Source organism: Macadamia integrifolia, chromosome 9 (assembly GCF_013358625.1).
Source record: "Macadamia integrifolia cultivar HAES 741 chromosome 9, SCU_Mint_v3, whole genome shotgun sequence".
Taxonomy (NCBI): Eukaryota; Viridiplantae; Streptophyta; class Magnoliopsida; order Proteales; family Proteaceae; genus Macadamia; species Macadamia integrifolia.
In genome coordinates, this window is record NC_056565.1 from 10,443,512 (window position 1) to 10,469,702 (window position 26,191).

The 26,191-nt window shown below is 36.8% G+C and overlaps 1 protein-coding gene and 1 long non-coding RNA gene across 5 annotated transcripts; both read right to left on the reverse strand.

Moving 5' to 3' along the window:
* Positions 1 to 361: 361 nt before the first annotated feature.
* LOC122088471 lies at positions 362 to 5,863 on the reverse strand. The gene is made up of 4 exons (XM_042657750.1): positions 5,278 to 5,863; positions 5,090 to 5,159; positions 4,896 to 4,993; positions 362 to 615 (listed from the first exon to the last, which is right to left on the reverse strand). Exons 1-3 carry the CDS (start codon positions 5,449 to 5,451, stop codon positions 4,935 to 4,937), a joined length of 303 nt encoding a protein of 100 aa, XP_042513684.1. The 5' UTR covers positions 5,452 to 5,863; the 3' UTR covers positions 362 to 615; positions 4,896 to 4,934.
* Positions 5,864 to 8,935: 3,072 nt separating this feature from the next.
* On the reverse strand, positions 8,936 to 18,982 carry LOC122090056. Of its 4 annotated transcripts, none has more exons than XR_006143401.1 (9): positions 18,531 to 18,982; positions 18,288 to 18,326; positions 11,041 to 11,095; positions 10,707 to 10,939; positions 10,383 to 10,589; positions 9,997 to 10,287; positions 9,457 to 9,794; positions 9,315 to 9,370; positions 8,936 to 9,159 (listed from the first exon to the last, which is right to left on the reverse strand). It is a non-coding gene; the product is annotated as an uncharacterized LOC122090056 (long non-coding RNA). The 4 variants fall into 4 exon arrangements; XR_006143399.1 differs by having other exon boundaries at positions 9,997 to 10,104; positions 10,210 to 10,589; XR_006143397.1 differs by having other exon boundaries at positions 9,997 to 10,589.
* Between the last annotated feature and the right edge of the window lie 7,209 nt (positions 18,983 to 26,191).

The following is a 26,191-nucleotide window of genomic DNA, read 5'->3' on the forward strand; positions in this document are numbered from 1 at the left end:
CTCCTTTGGCCCCCAATACAAGAGGGGAGGAAAAAAAAAGGTAAGATGGCAGAGGATTGATCAGAGCCTCTTTGGATTTCTATTTGCCTGAAGGTCAAGGATGCACCCAAATTAATCTATATAACTTCGTCCTTTCCCAGGTCATTCATACCCTGTTAGAAGGGTGTCCACCATACAAGGCAATGAAATCTGGAGATCTCTTGAGTAGGAAGAGGGAAGAATTGAAATGGATGCTCTAAACCACTGCGAGGGGCAAGGCTAGGGCTTATAGACCTAAACTCACTCTTATCTATTAAGAATTTTTCTCTTTTATCAAAACAATGGTGTGCACATTAGTCCATCAATATTCAATATAAGAGAGTACCAAAAAAATGAAATGGTTAAAAATTATGATGGTAATTCTAAGTCAACATTTTCATTACAAGTTCCTTCAAGACAACCCCCCCCCCCACCCCGAAAAATCAGCACACACAAAACGCCCTAAAAAAGTATACACATACACTTTGAATACGAAATAACTGGTGGGGAAAATACAATTGTAAAATGATAAAGCAAACTAAAGATCTTGTCCAGACACCTTGTAGAAGCAGTAGATGCAAGCTAAAAGTCATGACCCTGCGAGAACAGAACACCATCATATTAGTTCATAATTAAGAGATTAACAATGAGCAATTCAAGTAACTCAGAATGCCTAATTCTACAATCTATAATTGTTTAAGTGTCTGTGAAAACCAGTCGCAAAAATGCGGGGAATCCCTGATCTGGTCTATCTGGATATTGATTAGGACTTTATTTTCCACATTGGCATGCCACAATAGACAATGTGAGAGCTCCTTTTCTCAAGCTGCATATTTTGAATTAATATCATTTGAAGTTTCACATGCTCCTTTGTTACTGAAATCATTTAGAAACAATACAAGGCCAGTTGACTTAAGAAACTGGAATTTCTCAAGGCTTAAAACACACTAGATGTCCCAACCTTATGCATGTGTGTGTGTGTACAACTTAATGCAGTTTACTCAACCAATCCATCAAGGGGGATTCAATAAGGCAACGGTAAGCCAGTCCAAGAAGAAAAAAATCACTGAAGAAGCACAATATTTAATGCCTTCATGGTAGAAAGGCACAAAAAATAAAGCTGTATCCTGTATGAACCCATGTCAAGAAGAATCAGAAAATGAGAAGTATTTGGAACACATTTCCATGGCTTCATTAGATTTGCCTTTTAACAAAACTTTCACAACAATAGGAGTAAATTACCAGACAAGACTTTTAGTCTGCGAGCAAGTAACAATGTGTATGATTTTGGTCTAAGCATGGCAGATATTTTAAAAAACCAACAGTTTTAGAGCCAAGAGTATTTTAGTCTAGAAGCAGAAGAGTGGATTTCCAAAAATTCCATGAACTACAAAAGGTGAGGGAGGCATTGATTACAAATAAGCAATCTCAGCACATTCTTTAGTTAATAAAGTATTTAAAAGGATCAGATTAAGTTTTTTCCTTTTTTTTCCCACAAGTCGAAGAAACTGAAATTGGTTGAAAGGAGTATCAGAATTGGACACAACAGAGCCAGCAAGCAAAACATACTTCTGAAATTCTAATTTCGAAGGGAAGAGAGATTGGCACAGAAAGTCATCAGAAACCCACTATTGCATTCCTTAAGGCCCCATTTGTTTGATGGGTAAAGGGGGAGGGGGGGGGACTTGTGAGGGTGGGTCCCACATGTTGTGGCTTGGGTCACCAAAGAAAGGAAAGTGAATGGAATATGTAATTTTTAGTGGCTCCACATCTATGGGAAAGAAAGGAAATGGAAGTGACGAGGAATTCTATGGGAAAGAGAGGAAATAGGAGGAGGGGAGAGAGATACAAAACTACTTTTCCATGAAGTCCTACAAATTTCGGTAGACTTTGGAAGTGAATGGGTGGGAAAAGTTAACTTCCACATTAGCAGACAACAATTATTGCATTAAATGACCTCGTCTAGCAAGTTTCCCACCCCTTTTTACCTTTTCCACATTTCTCCATCAAACAAACAGGGCCTAAGATGCTAGGTAGGCATCCTTCAGACCTAGGTGAGGACCCACTTGCCTAGACAAGAAACAAACCAACAAGATGTATATTCTACTGGACACCAAATTTAGTATCGACCATAAAGATATTGATAACATCTAAGGATCAAAGCATTCATGAAGACATCAGCTGGCAAAATCCAAGAGGATCATCGCAACATGAAGAATGTCAAGGTCATAATCTATTGTATACTGGAAAATGAGAGCATGCTTAGACAGGCTTCTTCGTTTGGTTGATAAAAACATAAATAAATGCTAATAATGATTATTATCAACATTAATTTGGAATTACTAATTGCTGATTACAATTCCACATATAAAGCTAGTGGAGTAAAAGAATACAGTTGGACCCATTAAAAGTAAGTACTTTAACATTATCAAGTTATAATACTTCACCGAGAAAAATATAGAGTAGCCTGACTATTTTAAAATAGTTAATTATTTAATAGTAAGAATCATTTATTGTTTCAGCTGCACAAGATGCAGCTGCATTAAAATATCCGTGGGCGCTTGCATTAAAAATATCTCCATATAATTAGTATAAATTATAAGGGAGAGTGCTTCCCCTCCAGGAGTGTAGCCAACGCCCAATGCCGGCAGGAAACACCCAATCACTGCCCCCGAGCAAGAATCATTATGGGGGCAGAGAGGTCATTTCAGGTTTTTTGGGGTGGGGGGGGGGGGGGGGGGGGGAGAAATAGACCCAAGGTCTGGGACCATGGGATATGCTCCTGGACAGAAAACATTGTCCCAAATTTTAACACATGCAAATTATTATTAGATAAAGAGACATTTGAAGACCACTGTTTTCTCTTTTCTCCAAAGCAGTGAATGAGGAAGTCTGTCAGGATCTGCTGAAGCATGTTAGATTTTCCCCATTCTTTCCCCCATCATTTCTTCATTCATACTTAGGGGCGTCAAAAACAAAACAAAACAAACCAAACCGGTCAAACCAACCAAACAAACCCAAACTAAACCAAATCCTATTGGGCCAGTTCAGTTTGGGGTTTGTTTTATGAACCAACTGAAACCACAAAATTGGACCAACACCAATACAAACCAGGAAAAACATGTTTTTCCACAAATTTTTATATATATACATGGTAAACCAAACAAGACCAAGCCTGATTTCAACCCAATAAGAGAAAACCGAAACCAAGTGTTCCCTTATCGGTTTGGCTTCGGTTTGACCAGCCCATCCTGAAGACAAGTTCAGCCAGACTGAACTGACTGTTTGACACCCCCATTCATCCCACTCGGTCTTCCATTCACCAAAACTAAAAGAAGAGAGCAGACAGCATGTAACATTTTTTATGTTTAATTTGATTGTGGGTTCTCTCCTCCCCACCCACCCACACACCACCACCCCCCCCCCAAAAAAAAAAAAAAAAAAAAACCTTCAGTGGCACCCAGATCATTGGCAGATTTATCATCCCTCCTGGAGATATGTTAAAATTAGGTTGGAAGAGACCCTTTGTCCTAGCAAAGAGTAACCTAGATTCTGAATGGTCAGTTGAAAGGAATTCTCTTCAACATAAGCATCACACATTAATTTAGTTATAAAACAGAAATTTTCTAAAATTTCCTAAAGTACTTGAAGTATATCGAGCCAACCCAAAATAGAAGCAACATGGCCCACTTTTAGCCTAAAAAAATAATCAGCAATTGGTGATAAAATAAGGAAAGCTGACTAAGGTGGGTCACTGATGTGCAGCAAAGACCAATGACAGCCAAGGTGAGGAGTTACATAGCTCACTGAAAACAAAAGCCCAAAGAGGATAAGAAATGGCAGTAGATTGAGGTAGTGAAAAGATACGGAAATACTAATTCTTCTTAAACATAAGGTAGAATAGACTGGAAGAGTGGAAAATCATTCATGCAACCAACAAAATAGTTAGGATATGCTTAGTTGAAAACTGTGATGATGAAAGAAATAAAATCACTGAACATCGCACCAGGAATTGAACTAGCGTTTCTTTAGAGGGACGGAGGGAGGATAACCAATACTCAATTTCGCAGGGCAAGAAATGAATTAAACCATTTTCTTGAGTCCATGGTCGGCAACTGTATCCAGTAAATGAGGAAACGAAGAAAGGGATATATTTAAGGAGAAAAAGAATTTGAAACAATCCCCATTTTTCTCAAAGCTACTTTGACTTCAGACAAGCTAATTACAAGGAATACCAATGGTTTTAAGTTTGTTCGATGCTATCGATTTCTCCTAAATTGTCATTATCTATGCAGATATGATTTTAACAATTTTCTGAAAAAAAATTTAAATTTGTTTTTAATCTTTCCATTCTTCCAAGAATTCCTTCATTCTCATTACTACAGTGTGACTAAGCAACAGTGTACATTGTTCTCACCATCCTTGTACTTTTGATTACAGCCATCATACGCTTTAAATTCATCTTCACTACTTATTATCTTCTTTGCTTAATAGTTCTCATTCTCAGTCTGTCTCTTGCAAAGCTTTACAGACAATACCTCATAATCAAATAGAAAATCAGTTGCTGTCAGAAGAGAAGAACTTGGCAATCTGAATAGAGCTAAGAATGACAAACTCAAAAGTAATAGCATCTTGCTTGCTCATGAGGTTTTATTTATTTATTTATTTATTTATTTATTTTTTGTGTGTGTATGGGGGGGGGGGGGGGGGAGTTAAATTTCCAGGAATATATTCCTAGGCACAGCACCACAAGGTCCACAACTTATCAATTGAAGAGCAAAGAATGGTAAAAAGCACAAACAGGCCTCTCTAGCTCATTAGTCTGTACAAAAATTTAAAGCAGTTTAACAACCACAAAGAGAGAACATTCTACTCACTTTTCTTGTTATACATTCTCAAACAACAGAAAAACGATCTTATTTGGTGGTATCACCCTTCACATCATCCTCTGAATCTGAATCGCTTGCATTATAGCCTAAGAAAACCACATAAGATAATTTTAACAGAACCATAATTGGATGAAAAGCACAGAGATGGTAGAGTTGTGCACGTACGAAGAAAGAGAGCTCACCTGGGTGTTTATCGCTGACCTTCCAAACCGAAGATCGACTTTTTGAGGCTCTTGAAATCCAAGCTCTTCCCTAGAAACCCATCAAGAAATCAACTTTCAGAAAGGAAACTAATAATAAATAAACTGCAAAACCCAACAAAATCTCAAAGAAAAGAGAAAAAGAGAGACGAAGAAAGAAAAGAACTTACCCTCTGGACATCTCTGTCAACTCCATAACCACTGTAATACATTTGACCGACCAAGACCTGCATACCAGTATCCCCTGCCTTGGCTTCCTTGAGCGCATCTTCAAACCACCGTTTCACGCAATCAGAGATCACTTCCTTCAGCGGCACACGAGTCTGTGCTTCAGTGTTCTCCATCTACAAACTTCGATTGCTTCGATTCGCCTTCGCCGCCCGATTTAGCTATTTCCGGTGAGAATAAAGTTTTTTCGATATGGGCTTTTCTTGCTTCGGATTTTGAAGTTTATCTGATGTAATCCTCGAGAATTCCAGTAAACTTGCTGTGGAAGAAAGTGATTTTCCCATAAAAGGGAAGACAACGATATGCAATTTTAATCTCCTTTGACCAAAACAGAAGATGGTTTTCCTCAAGAAAGAAGAATATGATTAGAAGAAAGCTTTTATTTGGCTTTCATTATCGGTTCTCTGTTGGGAGATTTGTAATCTGTCTAAATCCGAAAAGAAAGGTTGAAAACCCTACTCAGGGTTTTAAAAGAAGAGCTTTAAACCCTTTCCATATCAATGAATGAGAGAGAATCGTACAGACCTTTTGTACAGAGAGAGAGAGAGAGAGAGAGAGAGAGAGAGAGATGCCTCTGAAATGGAGTAATTATGGTTCATGTCCCTAACATTCTTTTTACTTCTTCAAAAATCATTTAATTTCCATTGATTTTAAGAATAAATATCAACCCAAAATATTCATTAAAAAAAAATCTTCTCCATAGGACGTAGCATGATTTTTTTTTTTTTTTTTTTAAAGAAATTTTTGGTAAGAGTTAAGTCTATGATTTATACTAAGAAGTTTTTTGATAAGTGGAGTAGAGATGGATATCATGCGGTTGCTCCAGACCACATAAATGGAATAAAAATTTATTTATTTTTATTAATGACAAAGTATCTTCAATATGTTCAATTTTTCTCTCCCACTTATGTCTCATAATTGTGTGGTTTATAGACCAGAATCTTGCTCCTTATGTTTATTACATGAAGAATAGGAAGGTAAGACTTAATTCTAAAACTCTTTAACTAGGACAACTTGTTTACTTGCAATTAAAAGCAAGGAAGAGGAAGTGAAATGAGTTTGAAAAATAATATAATTTTTTTTTTGTAATTATGATTGTATAACTATTTTGTGAACCATAGACTTTATATCTATTTTAATTTTAATAAATTTAATTGGGAAAAAGAAGGATGCACAACACATATCTATACGGCTATACCCAAATATAGGAATGGGAAACAACCACCCACTCCCCTGAAATGAAAAATCCCATTCTTGTTGAATGACTCAACACATGTTCTCATCGACCCCCAAGTTGGTACAGGGGCCACGTAGTTTGGCAGCGATGTCTCTCCCATTTGATAATTATACATTTCAAATAAAATTTTAAAATTTTCTCTTAAAATAAAGGAAATTAGTTAAAAAATATAATAAATTTTAATAATCAAATTTGTAATGTTTCGGAGTTAATTACAAATTATCTTAGATAATGATTACAAATGTTTTTATTTAAAATTTTATAAGATTTCACTTCCTTTTCATTTATTTTCCTTGCAATCAAAAGAAAAATGATAAGAAAAGAATAGTAAAATTCCAAATATAATGATGAAGAATAATCTTCAACTATTAATGAGATGGTTTTCGTTTTGGAGAATCTTTGAGGATAAACCTGTTCTATGATTAACCTTAATCAACAATCAGCCTTGGTGAATGGGTGATCAATATACCATTTATGTATCAAGATAGAGGTTGAGCAATTAAATGATGGATTATTATTTCCCTCAAAAAGGTTTTAAGAGGTTGAACATTAAAGGTGGCTCCCAACTAATTGGTGATATTTTCAATATTGTGAGTTTCTAATTCTAGAAACCATGCTAGCTGGTAGCCATCCTTACATGTTGGTGCAAATCATAGTTATATGAAACAAAATTTATTGTCAATGTATATGCCCTGCTCAAGGATTTAGGGGACAGTAGCGACTGATATCGATATCAATACCGATAATGATCCACATCAGATTGGTGGGTATTGGTCAATTTTACCCCTATTTTTTATAAAAAATATTAATTTTTTTACTATTTTACCCCTAAAACGATCTGAATTGATCAAGAATCGGGGATTGATCTTAGCTGATATCGATCTAATATGACTGATCCCAGACCAATACTTGAAACCATGCCCTGCTAAATGATGTAAACCCATCATTGAACTTTTTACCTGAAAGGGGGGAAAAAACCAACAAAAAAGAGAGAAACTGTTTTTAATACTTGACATGTGACAATTCATGGTCAAACCACTAAGAATTAGAGAAAAAAAATATATTCCCTCGGTTCTACTATTTTATCGATTGAAAAAGGAAAATGGGAGAAAAAGGTTAAACCTAGAGATCTAAGTACATTCATAGTCGATTTTTAGATGAAATTTAAAAATTGGTATTATCAGAAATTAGATATGTTGAACCTAGTGGATTCCAATTCAATTTTTACAATTCATGGGCAGATGCTATTCCAAGTTTGTGAATACTCCATAAGCTTTTTATTGTAATGCATAGACTGGAAATTGCTTTAATGCACACCAAATATCTGGTCACCTTTTGTAAATCATTAATCGACTTGTGGTTCTTAACTTACTATTGTAGATGTCTTTCTAGTTATGCAAAAATGCTAAGAGAAAGAGAGAGAGAGAGAGAGAGAGAGAGATGATGGTGTCCTTGAATTGGCGAGAATTTTCAGGGTTACCCACTACAAGAAAAGTGGTACGAGAGAGAGAGAGAGAGAGAGAGAGAGAGAGAGATGATGGTGTCCTTGAATTGGTGAGAATTTTCAGGGTTACCCACTACAAGAAAAGTGGTCAATGGCGGTGTTTTTAAATGCCGCTATAGAGTGTGCAAATGCTGCTATATGGCTATAGCTGTATTTATGGCAAACGCCGCTATATCCACCGCCGCAAAAGAACTACGACGTATTTTGCAAATGCCACCATAAAATATCTTCGGCGTCATTTATTTATAAATGCCGCTAAAATACTTTGACGGCGTTTATTTATAAATGCCGCTAAAATACTTTGGCAGCGTTTATTTACAAACGACGCTAAAATACTTTGGTGACGTTTATTTATAAATGCCGCTAAAATATTATATACAACGGCGTTTATTTTAACACCGCTAACGTGTTACATCCGCCTTTATAACTAGGCATTCCAGCATTGTTAACTAATGAACGCGGATGCATATAATGGCGTTTAGTAATAAACGCCGCGAAATATAATTTTTTATTTTCAAACAAATGAACATATAGTGGCGTGTGTTAATAAATGGCCAAATGCCACTACAAGAAATGTTTTTTATTTTGAAGCAAAAGACATATAGTGTCGTTTATTAGTAAACACCGCTATTTTTTTTATTTTTTTATTATATATTATTGTTTATTGATCTCTGAAGCAAATGCTTACATTTCTTGTTCTCATTCTGTATATGAATAAAAACTAATTGATTTATTCATCCAAAAAAAAAAAAAAAAGATTTTCACACGACCATACACAAGAATCTAATAAAAGGTTATCCATTTCCTACAAAAGTTAAGTTGGAAAAGAGCATGTAACAAACTAGATTGTCATCTTGAAGATAAAAAAAATCCAATATCCATAGAACATATTCAATTTAAAAAATAAAAAAATAAAAAAATAAATAAAAAAAAATAAAAAAAATCTATAGCTCACAAGCTAACAGTGACATAATAAGTTTTTCAAAATAAATGTTCACACATCACGGTAGTTATTCAATCCCCAAGTTGTACTTTGCATCATCATCAGAGGATATAAGTAGAGGACAAAATCCATGCAAGTACCTGAAAAAAATGAAAAAATATTAGTCAAGTTATTATTAAAGATCTATGTTGGTGAAACTCTATAGCGGTCAATAATCTGGTGGTCCGTTTTCATATGTTGTAAGATAATCATTTTTACCCATATTAACTAGGAAACCAAAGTAAATAATGTTTACCTGCCAAATAAATTGCCTAAATATGGGTTAGCCTCTGCAATATTCTCAATTGTCAGCTTATCAAATACAGAAAAGAGCAACATTAGTAGTACTACTTAATTAAATAAATAAACCAACAAAATGAAATATTTCTCTGACTTACATAAATGAACTGAACTCTGTGAGCTATGTCGACCTAAAAGCGCTTGGGTTAGAAGTGCTACTTGGGCTTTCAAATCATCAATTTCTTCTAATTTTCCCGTCAAATTGCTAACCTGTCCCTCCAACTCTACAAATCTAGCTTGCACACTGTCCTGTTTCTTCTTTTCCTCAATATTTTTTGGTGTAAGGCCAACCCTACTTGGCTTCACTCCTAGGCCTGCTCCACGCATTCGGCCATGTAACTCAGGGCCTCGAACGACCACATATATGTTGTCTTGGGCAGATTTTTGATTTCTCAATTTCTGGGGGCAGTTCTTCTAATTTCTTATCCAATGTATCCTATAAACCATTACGTTATTGTTAGCAATTTAACTTCATTGATGATGTCAAACCAAGCAAACATTGTATAGTAATCAAAGAAACATGCATCGCTTTGACATTAAAAAAAAAGAAGAAAAAAGATAATTAAAATATGAGAGTTAGATCAAATAACATATATATATATATATATATATATATTAATTTTGCCACAGACACTTACTATGATTTCTCTTGATGCGTCATCTACTATCCTATCATCTTTCCTTGTGTGGGTAACCTTATGTATTTGAATTCTAGAAGGTTCCGCACCATCAGAATTCTTCTTCCTCTGAACAAATAGATATGAGAGTGAGATCAAATAATTTCAAATGCATAATGATACTACTAAAAGTTCATGAGTTGTGCTTAAGAAACTTATTAGATTGTGTTTAACCTGTGCAAAGGTCGTCCGGCCAGCTGTATGTGACATCGTTTGTGCTTTTCTGCTCTCTTTGTTTTTGTTAGATTTAGTCTATCATGCATCAAACTCATCATTAAATTATATATCTCATAGAATTAAGTAAAACGAAGCCTCTTAATTCATTATTTCAAACAAAATCATATTACCCGTCACTCCATAGATGTCCACATCCTTATGAGATACTCCCATTGATCAGTTGGAATCTCTATCGGATCAGTAGGTCGAGTAGCATCATACAAATCAGGATACATTTTCTTTGTTTCTCTCCCCAGACACCCCTTGAACTCTTTCCACATGTGGCCCATCCTCATAAAAGCAATACGTTGGCCATTCTCAGCTATAATAAAATTTTCCTATTAAACAGGGTGAATTAGCAGAAGATTAACGCCAACATCAATGACAAGATAAAGAAAAAAGTTTCTGAAGTCATTTACATATTGAAGATTAGTTTGGGATATCAATATATATACCTTTATTTTGTTCCATGCATCTTCTTTGTGATGAATTAGAACCTTTCTCCAATCCTTATAGGATAGTGGCAATAGGGTTGGGGTCTTAGCAAGTGTGCCCATGTATGAGGAAAATTCTGCAGCATAGGCGTCGATCACCTGATCATCTTCATCTAGTTGCACTTCTCTTCTATCATTACTCGACCTATTATTTATTCGATTAGCTCTTGTATGCCCTCTTTTACGTTTGAGGCCTACAATGGAACAAGTGATGATATTAGTGGCCAACAAGGTGACCATTTAATGTAGTCATCCTATTAATTAATTATTCAAAATAAAAAATTGAATGTTATACCTGTAGATGTCCCTGACATACCAAGGCTAGGTGCCTCACTTGTTTCTTCCATCAGCTAAACTTGTATTGGAACAAAATAAAGTCAGATGATGTAGATGTGTTTGTGAATTGTAAACCTAAAATAAATAAATAAAAAATTCTATTTTGCACAGCAAGCAACACATTACAATGTGATCATTACATTGAATCAAGAACTAGTCTGTTTCATATAATCTTAATATATATGTGCAACGTAGAACATTCAAACAAGCGTACTTGTTAATGATTACAAAATAAGAATAATAATAAAAACACAAACAACCAATACCAATAAAAAAGAACTTGGAATTTGTAAGTAATGAACCAAATGGAGGTGAAACTCCAATTTTCATAAATATTACCAATTGTTGTACATGTTAAATTGAAAACTACTTCTGTGACAACACTAAAAAATCAATCACATTGAAACAAGATCACAACAGTCAATATATTTGTTCGCCAATTGTGAACTTAAAAATAAATTAAGATCGAATGGAGTAAATGCTTTGTCTTGGAAACAACTATGATATAAAAGATATACAATCTAAAAAGTGATAAACCCAACTAAGATTGGTTAGTTATATAAATTGTTGCCCCCTCTAAGTCTGTTCTTGCCAGACTAAGATCGGCATCACCAATATTTAGTTGTTGCAGCTCACTTGTTTGCATGGACATCTGTTGTTCATCTTGAGTAGGGATTTTATGCAAATCACCCATCGTATCAAATACATCTCGCATTGATGCTTTTAGAGCAATAACCCATCCATGGTTAAGGGGGGTCTGACACATAAAATATTTGCTCTGTTTGGCTAGGGAAGACAAATGGGTCATCAGTTAAATGTTTTCCAGTATGCGTCAAATGGTTGAAGTTCACATGTGTAAACCCAATGTCTTCTTTAAACACCCTCTATTGCTTATTTCAACCCAATCGCAACGAAATAACACTGTCTTCAGTTCTGCTGAATATTCCAACTCAACCACTTCCTTCAACACACCATAGTAATATACATTTCCATCACGAGGCCGGGTATCTCTACCACTAGAAACACTATTTGTCAATGTCGTTACCAAGAGCTTGCTATTCTGGGTTATTCGATTTGCTTCTCGATCCTTTGTGTGAAATCGTACGCCATTCAATATATACCCCTTGTATTTTTTTACTTCCAGGTTGGGACCTTTGGCCAATCTTTTAATAATTTGAGAGACTACTTCTCCACTTTGGCATAGCTTGTCCACCTACTCAATTCAATATTAATTGTTTTAGAGACAAACAAAGGTAGGTGCTTTTGATAATGAAATCAATTAAAGAAAAAAAAATGGGATAATTATATGATCACCCACTTCTGGGTTTCTCTTAACAAAATTACCCATCAAAAGTTTCAGTTAACAAAAATATCCAAAATTAGGTTTCCCTTTACAAAATTACCCACTTAAAGTTTAAGTTAACAAAAGTACCTAAAATTGAGTTTGGGTTTACAAAACTATCCACTCAAAGTTTTAGTCATAAAAAAATACATGATTATATGTGGAAGATGAAGAATCACTATTTTGCGTAGTTTTGTAAATCCAAACCTGATTTTGGGTATTTTTGTTAACTAAAAATTTGGGTGGGTAGTTTTGTAAACTCAAACCTAATTTTGGATATTTTTGTTAACCAAAACTTTTTGTGGGTAATTTTATAGAGTGAAACCCAAAAATGGGCAATCATGTAATTTTCCCAAAAAAAATTGAATTTGCTTACATGATGTCTGAACCATTCTGCGAATTGCTCTGCATGCAACTTATCTCTTTGTTATTGGCGAACCCTATGGCTTAGGTTCTCTTTAAGCTCTTGCTTATGGAGCCTACATTTAGGGAAGTTTATTAAGAGAAATGAATACTTGAAAAGAAGTAACATTAATTTCAACACGTACTCTCGATATTTGTCAATGTCTTCGATATGATTAAGCACATATCGATGTGCTTGTTATAACTCCTTCCATTGAAGCCACACCATTTCAGTGTGCCCTAAAGGTCTACCTTTGCATGAGAAAACCCAAGGCTGCTCCTCTTTATCTATTAGTAGATTTCCATTATCAACATTCCTCTTGGGACGAGTAAACCTCGTCTCAAGGACTTTCAAGTGTGTTGAACAAAAAGTCATAGATTCGTCTGCAAGGTATCCTTCTGCAATAGATCCTTCCACATGACTACAATTCCGCGTGAAGTCCTTAAGGGTCTTGTTGTACCTATTAGTAGGCAAAGTTAAATATTACAAAAGTAAACATGTAATAGAAAACAAACATAGAGGAACTTAGTATAAGTATTATAGAATAACCTTTCGAATGGGTACATCCACCTATAATGAACTGGTCCACCCAAAAATGCCTCTTGTGGTAAATGAACCAATAAATGAACCATAATATCAAAAAATGAAGGGGGAAATATTCTCTCTAGATTGCATAGGGTTTCTGCAATACTTGTTTCAAATTGGTTTAAATCTTCATTTGTACCAACTTTAGCACATAGACAGTGAAAGAAACCGCATAATGCCAACAACACCAACTTTACATTCTTTGTTGGATGTACCCGTATCAATAGAGGAAGGAGTTGTTGCATTAAAACATAGCAATCATGGCTCTTCATTCTTGACATATCCCTTTCAGTGACTTTCACACAACGTGATATATTTCCAGAATAGCCATCAAGAACCTTCAAACCCTCTAAAGGTCTACAAAACTGTTCTTTTTCAACCTTAGACATTGTATGGCTTGCAGGAGGTAAAATCACTTTGGTGCTCCCCTCTATACTCTGTGGGTGTAGAGATGGCCTAATGTTCATGTCTTGTAGATCTAGTCGGGCTTCCAACTTATCGTTTGATTTATCTTTTAATTCCAACAATGTACCAATGATGTTGTCACACACATTCTTTTCTATATGCATGACATCCAAATTATGGCGGAGTAGATTATCCTTCCAATAAGGCAACTCAAAGAATATACTTTTCTTCTTCCAACCTAGTGGTAGTTTGATTGGACCTGAAGTAGCTCTTTTCCGTTTAATTCCATTATCCATATTGGATTCCTTGCCAAATGCAGGAAACTCAACACCTTCCATTTGAGCTAGCAAAGCAATGCCCGAAAGGGGTTGTGGTGCCACCCCAAACTCGACACAACCATTGAAACCTCTCTTATCCCTTCGAAATTTATGATTTTGCTTAAGGAACCGACGATGGCCTAGGTAACAATGCTTATGACTGTGCTTCAGCCAAGTTGACGTTATGTATTTATTGCAACAAAGGCACAAGAATGCACCCTTGGTGCTCCAGCCTGAAAGGTTTGCATATGTGGGAAAGTCGTTGATTGTCCATAAAAGGCAGACACGTAAATAGAACGACTCTTTCTTCAATGCATCATATGTGTCAACACCATCCCACAGTAACTTTAATTTATGTATCAATGGCTGTAAATACACATCTATATCATTTCCAGGCTGATGTTTACCTGGAATTAGCAATGTCAACATAAATGATGTTTGTTTCATGCACTTCCATGGTGGCAAGTTATAAGGCACCACAACAACAGGTCATATGCTATATGATTTTTTCATATCAAAAGGATTAAAGCCATCACTTGCTAGTCCCAACCTAATATTTCATGAATCCACACTGAAAGTTGGATGTCGTCTGTCAAAGTCCTTCCATGCTTCTGCGTCTGCAAGATGACGTATTTTTCCATCATTCGTGCATCCCTCTTTATTCCATCTCATATCTAATGATGTTATTAAAGATTTGTACAATCTTTGAATCCTTGGTATCAAAGGGAAGTGGCGTAATGTTTTCAATGGAGTCTTGTTATTGGATTTATACCTTGATTCACCACATTTGCGACAGGATTTTTCATTAGATGCATCATTCCAATATAACATATAGTCATTGGGGCATGCATCGATCTTGTTGTAACTAAGCCCTAAGTCCTTAAGCATCTTCTTTGTTTCGTAGAAAGAATTCGGTACTGTATTATCTTGTGACAGTGCTTTCTTCAATAAAGTTAACAACATAGTGAAAGATTTATTACTCCAATTGCATAGGCATTTTATGTGATATAGTGCAACAGTGAATGACAATTTTGTGAATTCCTTGCATTCTGGATACAATGCCTTCTTTTCTTCTTGCATCAATCTATGGTATTTTTCTAAATCATTCCCTATTCCATATGTGTGTCCACTTGTGTCACAAACACCAGCTCTTTCAGGTTCTTGACCAGGAAATGCATCTTGAAGTATGTCATACATGTTAACAATATCATCTTCTTCATCAACCACAGGGCTTTCAATTGTTGTGGTATTCGAAGATGCAACTTCCCCATGGAATCTCCACAACGTGTAGCCTGACATAATTCCATAAACTATCAAGTGTTCAAATACTTCATCCCGTGTTCCCGACCGTTGATTAATGCAATATACACATGGGTATGTAATATTTCCCCCTATTGGTACTTTAGAAAAAGCAAAATCTAGGAAATCAATTACACCAGCTTCGTATAGATTTCCCACATGGAATGCACGATCCCTTGATTTATGAATCCAATTCTTATCCATTTGATGGTAGACTAAACACCTCACTAGCCTACTAAAAAGATAGTATATTATCAAACTAAATTCCAGTGGAATGTATATATCTACAAAGTTAAAACATCAGAACATTAATAGCAACATTGATTGTACATTACATTTAAAAAATTAAAACTAAAGATTAAATACTAGATATTTTTTAATTTCATCAAATGACCTTGTTTACCAATGTGAAATAAGGATTTCCCTTTTGACAAGTTCTCTCTTGTTAAAAACATTTTCTGACTGTTGCTAATGAAAGTGTTATATAAGAATTTTTTTACATGTAAGTTCCTTTTGACAGGTTCTCTCTTGTTAAAAATATTTTCTGGCTGCTTCTAACCATTTAAGTGTTATATAAGAGTTTTTTACAAGCTAAGTTTATTTTTATATTACTTGATCACATACAACTTTAACTTTTTTTTTTTGGTTGAAATGATAAGGAAGGACATAGTGAAAGATTTTTTTCTCTATCAATTATCTAGGTGACAGAAGAGGTTCATTGCTTGATTAGAAAAAAAAATGACAGACATAAAGAACAATGGAGCAATGACTATCAGGTAATGACCAAATTCATTATTTTATTCTCCTAGAAGCAAATATTTTATAGGTAAAAATGAACTAAGTAGAAGCAATACCCGCAATTAGTAAATGCTAAGAATATGGTTTTGGTTCATTTCATCTTTAAAGAAGGAAAGGCAATAATAAAGTAATCCAGGAAATAATCTTCATGTCAATACAAGGAAAAAAAAAATATTCTAGGAGTTGGATAGAGATTATATTATAAATTTGTTGCTACTAATGCAGAACCAAGGCCATGAGAAACAGTATAAATTTTAATAGCATGCCAATACTACTACCAGAAAATATTAGATAGTAAAAACATTAAACTAGCTACAGAAATTAAATAAGAGTTAAACTAAAATTCTAAACACACAATGTTTAATGCCAAAATTCTGGGCCATGTTTCCACATACTTGTATTTATAAATTTTGAAGCATGAATGCATATTAACTCTACATGTGTAGGTAAGACAAGCTAAAGAAAATCAAAAGTTAGTAACTTTTTTATTTTCTAGGAGAGAAACGAAAATAGTAACTCCGAGGAGCTATTGTCTAAACAAGGAGCTACATTTAAACAGAGACTGGCCATAAAATAGAAGTTAAAATAAATCAGTATCCAGAAGATTTTCTAACAAACTACGGATTTAAAGTAAAAGCTGTCTTTAATTACTTCTCAAATACCAAATTGCTCCTCTACTCTATTACTTCCTTCTTTTCCTAAGGGGTGGGGGGTTCTGATGAATAAGAATTACTTCAAATATGATTCCCTGTCTATAACTAAATTTGAAATATCAATTTGGGTCTGAAAGCATATCATATACTTTTTGAGTTTTCATATCTGATATTATAGATATGATATCAAACGCAAAGATTCATACCCATCAAATCAAAAGCAAAGATTCATACCAAATTTGCAAAATCTAAGTTTAACAGGAAAACATAGGCATCAGGGACAACTGTGTTATTGGGATACCTAGGCTAATAGTCCAAATGTTTTGAGTTGGAAAGGTCATTGTAAAGGCTTTTATTTTATGTGTCTAGAATGCATTTCAATATTATTTGCCACATACACAGGCGGTGTTTGGTTGCAAGGGAAATGGGAAGGGAAGGGAAGTGAAGGAAATTTTTTTTCCCTTCCGAGTTGTTTGGTTGCAACAGAAGGGAAGTGAAATCAATTTACCATAGTTTGGTTGGATGTAAAATAGATTTGATTTTTGGTTAATATTTTGTTTCTTAGAAACTTACAAAGTTCATTGATGCAAGCAAAGGAAAATGGGAGGGGAACAGAAATTAAAAATGATGGGAAGAAGAAAATAGCTGAAGACAAATTATGAGAGACTCTCTTTAAAAGTCCAAGCATGAGAAATCCACAAGCTCATCTGTGAAGTTATAATTAATTAGGAGAATTTATTAAGATCTTATGAGTACAACTTAATGATGAATATTAAGTACATGAATATACTTCATATGATGCACTATATATCTTTTTGTATGACACAAAAGAATTAATAAAAACACACTCTTGATGTTCCAATTACTCAATGAAAATGTATAAATTTACCATTCTTATATGCAATGTATTTGTTTCTTGAAAAATGTACAGAAGCAGCCTCCTAAAGTCAAGTTGGGAGATAGGATCACTGCCCTAGAACACACCTTTTGGGAGGGTAAACATGAAAAACCATAACCTTTTGAATCTTCAATATATGGCATGTTTGAAATTTTTCAAATTTTCTTCCAGACTGATACTGCATCTGTCTTGTGGGAAGCAATTGGGTATATAAAATTTCTCCAATAGCAAGTGCAGGTAATGAATTGCAAAATCCATATTTCTCCTAGTTTATGTAATAAGAACAAATGGTTCAGACCAGGTGCCTTGGAGCTGGACCCTTAAAGGTTGGACCTCTGTCAGTGCCAATAGAGCTAAAATGGGATTAATGGGGCTTTTTGATTAATGTAAGTTCCAGCCATATCAACACATTGTGTTATATCTTAAACATGAAACTACTAGATTTATTGGTAGATTCATCGACCAAAAAAAAAAAAAAATCTCAAAATCAGAATTAAGAATCATACCTAATTGGCCGTGTGTTGTTGTGTTGAGACGTACGATCTCTGGAAATACCCCGCAAGATGAGCAAACAATAGTTAGAGACAAATATTCAACTAAAAAAGAAAGCAAAAAAGAAATAAAACTGTTGGGATTAATCTTAAGGTTCTACGGCTTTGGGAAGAAAACCCAAATCAATAGGGTGTTCATGGACTAAAGGACGAAGTGGAAGATGAAAAGACAGAGAGGGAGAGAGAGAGACACGTTACCTGGTTCAATTCTCAATCAAGAGAGGGAGAGAGAACAGGGGAGAAATCGAGCGAACTGAAAATCTTTATAATCTCAGTCGAGCGAGAGAGGTGTGACGAGAGTAGGACTTGTTGGAGAGATGGTAGGAGCCACGATTTCTTTGCATAGATGAAAGAGAGAGAGAGAGAGAGAGAGAGAGAGAGAACAAGGGAAAACCAAGAGAACTGAATGTATATAATCTCACAGTTGAGCGAGCGAGAGAGAGAGGTGTGACGAGAGTAGGAGTCTTTGGAGAGATGGAAGGAGCCACGATGTCTTGGCAGTAACGGTTGGCTGGAATCGCTCAATTATAGGAGAGAAATTGAGAGGGATTAAGAGAATCGGAGAGAGATTGAGAGAGGGTCGATGTAAAAAAAAGCGCCAAAGAGAAAAAGCGGGAGATTGGATTTTTGCTCGCTCCCAATATTTTAAGATTTTCAATGGCAGGCATTATGTATAATCTGCCCCCAAATGGTGTAATTTAAATTAAAACACCTTTTATATAGGTCTTTGCTGCCATAGACATGACATCAAATGGGGATTTGATTATAGCAAAAATCCTATATATATATAGGATTTTATATATATGTATATATAAGAAAAATTTTAATGTTCCACCCCCGATGCATAATGCCATCAGTACGGGTGTAATTGTGACCTAATAGCCTAAACCCACCCTAACCTGTTCTGAGCAAATTCGCATAGCTTGGGCTAAGATTTTTAACCTGGAGGGTGAGTTAGGGTTAAAAAACACTAACCACGGTTCAGAGTTGGGTTGGACCTGGGATTAACCCTAGGATTTTAGAGCTGTGGCTACCACCTCAAATGGTAAGAAGCGAACCAGGTGCTACCAAGCCAAGAGAAGATGACTTAGAAAGCGATATTCGGAGCCAAATTACAAGTGAGTGTGAGTTTTGGTGAAACCAACACAAATAACAAATCAAAAGCTAAAATGGGGAAAGGAAAGCGTTAGGATTCTAGAATGAGCTATAAAAGCTCCCACGATAGACCACGAACAAATATTAAAGAAAAATAAAATAAAAGGATGAAGGAATTAGTTGGAGTTGCAGCATCATGTCAATCGCAAAACATCATCAATGGATGTTAAGCAGCCTAGGATCACATCGTTGAATTTGTTGAACCAAACCCAAGCCCATGTGAGGGCTAATCAAGGTCAACCCAGCCCGGTCCTACCCTGAAGGCAGGTAAGGGTAGATTCTTTTAGCCTAAAGTCAGATTTGGGTTGGGCCTAGGCCCAGCAAATTAAGGGAACCTAGTTGGCTTGGGGTTTTAAAATCCCGGCCCAACTTGACCCTGTTACAACCCTAACCATTAACTTAAAATTAGAAAAGACACTTTTCACCCCCCCTTTTTTTTTTAATACCCAGGGTGTCTAGACCTTTGACCCAACTACTCCCTGGGGTCACTGTGATATTGCTCACACAGGACTGGGTCAGTCTGAGACGAAAACTCTCATGCGGTGGCCCCAAGAAATTAGGTGCAGTGGCGAAAGTTTGTTCACGGGAACTTGCTTCTTGAGGTGGAGTACTGTGTCCCCTCCAAGCCATCTGCCATAACCCCTCAGGGTTTACACTTTTCACCCTATTATGTCCCTCTATATAATAGCAGTGGTGGTTATTATATAGAAATGCAACAATGGTCTGAATCTGACTAGTGATGATTGTTGCCCTATAGCTGCTGCCATTACGTTGCGATCCTCCATCACAACACTGGTCGCTGCCTGTCACTAGTAACGCCAACCACATATCGGCATGTGCATCATTCCGCCACTAGCTTAAGCATCACCGATGCAACACGAGTCATCGCAATCACCAACATCACCACTAATCAGCCTACAATCACACACATTCAATCTTTGTACTCCAAAGAAATGCAAGACCTGGTATTCCAAAGATTCGATTAAACTGGCTAGTTGAAGAGATAGTAATAGCCTTCATCGAAGCTTCTTTGACTGAGATTCAATGCATTCGTCAAAGAAGAAAGGATTAGCAACAAAGATATAGAATCCCTAATTGATTTCATCTTGATTTGAGGGTATCTACAATGAAGGGTAGAATTGTAAGTTTACCCTTCTTTAAGGGTATTTTGGCCATTTAGTAAATATTGACCCTTATGTCACCACTAATTGATTTTTCAACTAACAAAATAGATTTATTTGTGATTTCGTTATGCAAGTGGGGGGAAGTAAAAGATTTTTTTCAAAACGAGGGGGTTACACCTAATTACATTTAAAATTAGGGGTGGTACATTAAAATTTTCCCAAAAAAAAAGGGTGGGGGGGGGGGGAGGGGGTGGAAAAGAACCTTGAAAGGTAGCCTAGACACATGAGAGGTCAAAATGACTTCCTCGCCCCCATGAAAGGTGGAAATACTATTACATTTAATGCTTCCGTAAGCACTCCCGTTGGCCCTTGTGTTGGTGCAGAATTCACGCTGCCTTTAGGGAACCCTCTCCTAAAAATAAAAATAAAAGAGGTTTATCTATGTTTCTACAGCCAGGGCATCGCAAGACACAAATTTGGGTATCAAATGGAGAAATAATTGAGAAGCAAAGTCGAGTAAAGGGGATTTACTTGATGCTCGCAACTAAATTGACACCTATAACTCTCTAGATGAGGGAGTTCGTTCCCACTTGTGTGAGGTTGGGAAATAAGTGAGAGAGAGAGAGAGAGAGAGAGAGAGAGAGAGAGAGAGAGAGAGATACCCTACTTTTTAAAACCGGTCTAATTACACGGTTGACCCGGTTTAACCATGCAGGACTCGAACCAGAGAGGGTTAAGGCGGGTTCCTTATGGACCATGATGTCAAGGGTGATTTTGAACACAGGTTGGCCAGACAAGTCTGAGTCAGTGCCAGAGGAGACGGGTGTACCCAAGCCATGCACATGCACGTATCATAAGGCCATGTACGGGTAATACTGGTAGGTAGCCGTATCCTAAAGTGCATACGTAGAATGTACCTTGTGTCGAGAGTGAGATACACGTCGAGAGTCGAATTCCATCAAAATCCCACTTGTTGGAAAATTTTTGGCTCTTAAGTGGGCGGTCACAGGCGGGCGCATCCGCCCACATGAGTGACCCACCCATGTGGTTATTAATTGTTTTAAAAAGTATAAATAACATTATTGTGTTCTTCATTTTCTCATTTATTACATTAAGGAGTTTGGTGAGAAGAGTAAAAAGGAGAGAGAAAAGAAGGGAGAAAAGAGAACAGAGAAGAAGAAAGGGGAAGGAAGAGGAGGAAGGAAAGGATTTAAGTGGCGCCAAGGTTTGATCTTCCCATTCAGACGCCGGAAGAGTGATCCCCAACATGAGAGTTACGATTGGAGGTGAGTAAAGACTATGCTTCTTAAACTTTCACCAAACCTAAGTAAAACCCTTGATTTGGGTAGAGTTTCTTGAGATCTTGCAAATCCTACTTGGGATGATGAATCTAAGGTTTAATAGAGGGTCTATGTGTTGATTTTGAAGGATTTGAAGAAGTGTTTGCCAGATTTGAGAAGCATTGGCGATTTCTTGAGCAAGGAAGTGATTTTTGGGGTTTTGATAGAGTTCTTGAGAAAAGAAGGTAAGATGGCTTCTCAATCCTTAAATCTAACTTAGATCTAGATTAGAATCATCTTATAAGACCTTGAATGTATGGAAAATGTGATTAGAAAAGTCCCATTTGATTTCTCAAAAGTTGAAAAAGTATTCAAGGAAGAAGGCAAGTTTTCGCCCTCTCAGGTGGGTCAGGACCGGTGGGCCGAACAGCTCACCTGAGGGCACCCGCCTGAGAGGGTAGGCCCTCGGTCCCCACCGGTGGGCTGACCTGCCCGCCTGAGAGGATCACCCTCAGTCCCCATTGGTGAGCCAGGATCAGTGGGCCGACCTGCCCTCCTGAGAGGACCGACCCTCGGTCCCCACCGGTGGGCCGGGATCGACTGGCCGACCCGCCCACCTGAGAAGACCGGTGGGCCGTGACAGGTGGGTTGTCTGACCCACCAAAGAGGCCCCCAATGTGATTTTTGTGTCCGAATGGGCCCAAAATAGACGTGCAACCTTCTTTTATGATTCTAAACATGATTTAACTATCAAATCTTGTTAGTTTTTACCCTAAAGTGGTGAAATGCTAACCCCCTTCACTTATGATAGGTTCACAAAAATTTACATTTCTCGCGCCGAATCTCACCCATACCGGGCGTGAGTCTTTGTACACAACAAGTAAGTGGGGAGAGGACGTTTGACTTTATTTTAAGGCTTGTTTGGCATCATTCAATCGTATCTAGACTAGCTATGTCATCATGCAAATTATGTGTAGCTTAGTCATCCTCATATGATTATGTCATGTGTGTTGTGCTTTACATTCTCACTGCTAAATGATTGATGTGCTTATATGATGAATGATAGGATCACTGTGCATGATGCATTATTAGACTAGATGCTATAGTCGGCTTGGAAACGAGTGCATTGGTGGCCCGTGGAATGGGACGCGGTGGCACTATGCAATCATACTATGTCATATGGGAGCATGCGGTTTAGGATTATCATCTTCCCGTGCTACGACCCTTCCCAACAGGGGTTGAGGTGTTGGGTTATCACTTGGGGGGAAGCAGTGGTCGAGGGTGTCGGGTCACTGTGGCGGTTAGACATACGCCCGGCTGGTCATTAGGACAGTCGGCAACCTCAGTGGTATATTCAATAGGGTCAATCGTACTACTTTTAAATTGCTGGAGTCAGCACCTTTATTTTTTGTCATTTACTTTTATGTTGAGAGCCGGTAGTCGACATGTTTTACTTTTCTGAGTACTCACGATGGGCCTTCTCCACAGCTCTATGGGCGTATCGCAGGATGGAGTTCCCAACTCGTACCCGGAGCATATGCGCACTGCGGTTGTAGTAGCACCAAACCAAAGACTTAGTAATGTTGTTTAAGTGGATGAGATTTAAAATGAATTGCATAGCATATAGTGCATATGGATGTGATTGTTGTGTGGTCCTTCTTTTCACTTACTGAGCTAGTGAGCTCATCCACGTGCGCACCTCTTTTAGATGATTTTACAGGTCACCAGCCTGAAGATCAAGGGTTGGGCCCCACAGTTGAGTTTCTCGATGAGGATTGGTGGGTCCCCGAGGAGTATGAGTACGGTACGGATTGCACGTGCGAGAGCTGTGCTGCGGGACCGCAGTATTGACGCCGTATAGGGTTTTACTTTTTGATTCTTTTGGTGACCCCTTTTTGTGTACTTGATACGTGAATTATTATTCTTTTTGGGTAAATTTCATGCCTGCGGGCCCACATGTATTTATCTATATACTACAATTTGGATATCAAGTATATTGGGGGTATTTACAGGTAAATTAAGTCTTCCGCTGAACTTTTGAACGTTTATCTTAGATGTGAGTATGCTTTGGTTGGGTACTGTATCAGATGATCCTAGCAGGTTTGGGTTAACCGGAGTTAACCCGGTCACCGGTCAGGTTCTGTGTGAACGAGGTGTGTGTGTGTGTGTGTGTGAGAGAGAGAGAGAGAGAGAGAAAGAACCAAGGAAGTCGATTTAAGTATGTTGGTCTCTTGTAGATTATGGTTGAAATTGAGGACAATACATGGTATGGGGCTAGGCAACAAGCGAGAGAAGCGAGGGTTTAAGGGCATATGTCAGTTTCTGATATCCTCACAAATTTAATTAGGGAATACCAATAATACCTTTCGCTTCTTTATTGGAAAAACAACAAAATTAATATATGTTTGTTCCATGACATGATTTCTCTATGATAACTTAATAAGGGCATTTTGGTCCACTAGTGTATAGAGAGAGAGAGAGAGAGAGAGAGAACGAAAGAACGGGCAAGGAGTGGTGAGAAAGATTTGATAGAGGGGATATAAGAACGTGCAGAGGTTATAAGAATGAAGGAGTGGGAAGGGAATAGGGCTCGATTTTTGCGTGGAAAAAGACAGATATTTAGTGATGTTAACACATAAACACTACATTATATATTCTATTACTACATGTAATGGTAAACGCCACAAATATGATTTCACCTTTCTCATTGTATTATAATTTATAGGGGCATTTTATCAAGAAAAGCTTAAGTTTTTTTTTTTAATATAAATTGTGGCATTTTGTAGGAAATGCCCTTAATGTTATTATGTGTACAGTAAATACTTATATCTAAGGCGGCATTTGTTACTAAACGCCTCAAATTTCGGCGTTTGGTAATAAATGCCGCGAATAGGATTATGAACTACCTTAAACAGTCTTATATACCACGGCGTTATGAAATAAACGCCGCCAATAGGATTATATACTACAGCATTTTCCGATAAATGACTCCAAATACTCATATATACGGCGGCATTTATTACTAAACGCCTCAAATATTCTTATATACCATGGCGTTATTTCATAATGCCGCGAATAGGATTATATACTGCATCATTTTCCAATAAATGCCTCCAAAAACTCATATATACGGCGGCATTATATACGACGGCGGTATGAAATAAACGCCACCAATAGGATTATATACTGCAGCATTTTTCAATAAATGCCTCCAAATACTCATATATACGGCGACATTTATTACTAGACGCCTCAAATAGTCTTATATACGACGGCATTATGAAATAAACACCACCAATAAGATTATATACTGCAGCATTTTTCAATAAATGCCTCCAAATACTCATATATACGGCGACATTTATTACTAGACGCCTCAAATAGTCTTATATACGACGGCATTATGAAATAAACACCACCAATAGGATTATATACTGCAGCATTTTTCAATAAATGCCTCCAAATACTCATATATACGGCAGAATTTATTAGTAAATGCCTCAAATAGTCTTATATACGACGGCGTTATGAAATAAATGCCGCCAATAGGGTTATATACTACAGCATTTTCCAATAAATGCCTCCAAATACTCATATATACGGCAGCATTTATTACTAAACGCCTCAAATATTCTTATATACTATGGCATTATTTCATAATGCCGCGAATAGTAATATATACTGTAGCATTTTCCAATAAATGCCTCAAAAAACTCATATATACTGCGGCATTTATTACTCAAAGAGTATTAAATACGACGGCGTTATGAAATAAACGCCGCCAATAGGATTATATACTGTAGCATTTTCCAATAAATGCCTCCAAATACTCATATACGGTGGCATTTATTACTAAACGCCTCAAATAGTATTATATACGACGGCGTTATGAAATAAACGCCCCCAATAGGATTATATACTGCAGCATTTTCCAATAAATGCCTCCAAATGCTCATATAGACGGCGGCATTTTGGAATAAATGCCACCGTATATAATTTACAGCGGCAGTTTATACAAAATGCCACCTATTGTGTTATAAAAGACGGCTTTTGCTGGAAAACGCCGTTGAATGTTTATATTTAACGGCATTTGCAGGAAACGCCGCCAAAGGCCTTCACTCAAGTGCCGCCATTGACCACTTTTTTTGTACTGTGAGGTCCTTGTCATGGGAATAGCCACAATGTTGCAGATTACATTCTGGTTACATTCCCTATTATGTATGAGATCTTTGACTAAGGGTGGATATGAGCTGAATGGGAAATACAGAAACCTTGAATTTTGGAATTCATGGGTCATTCC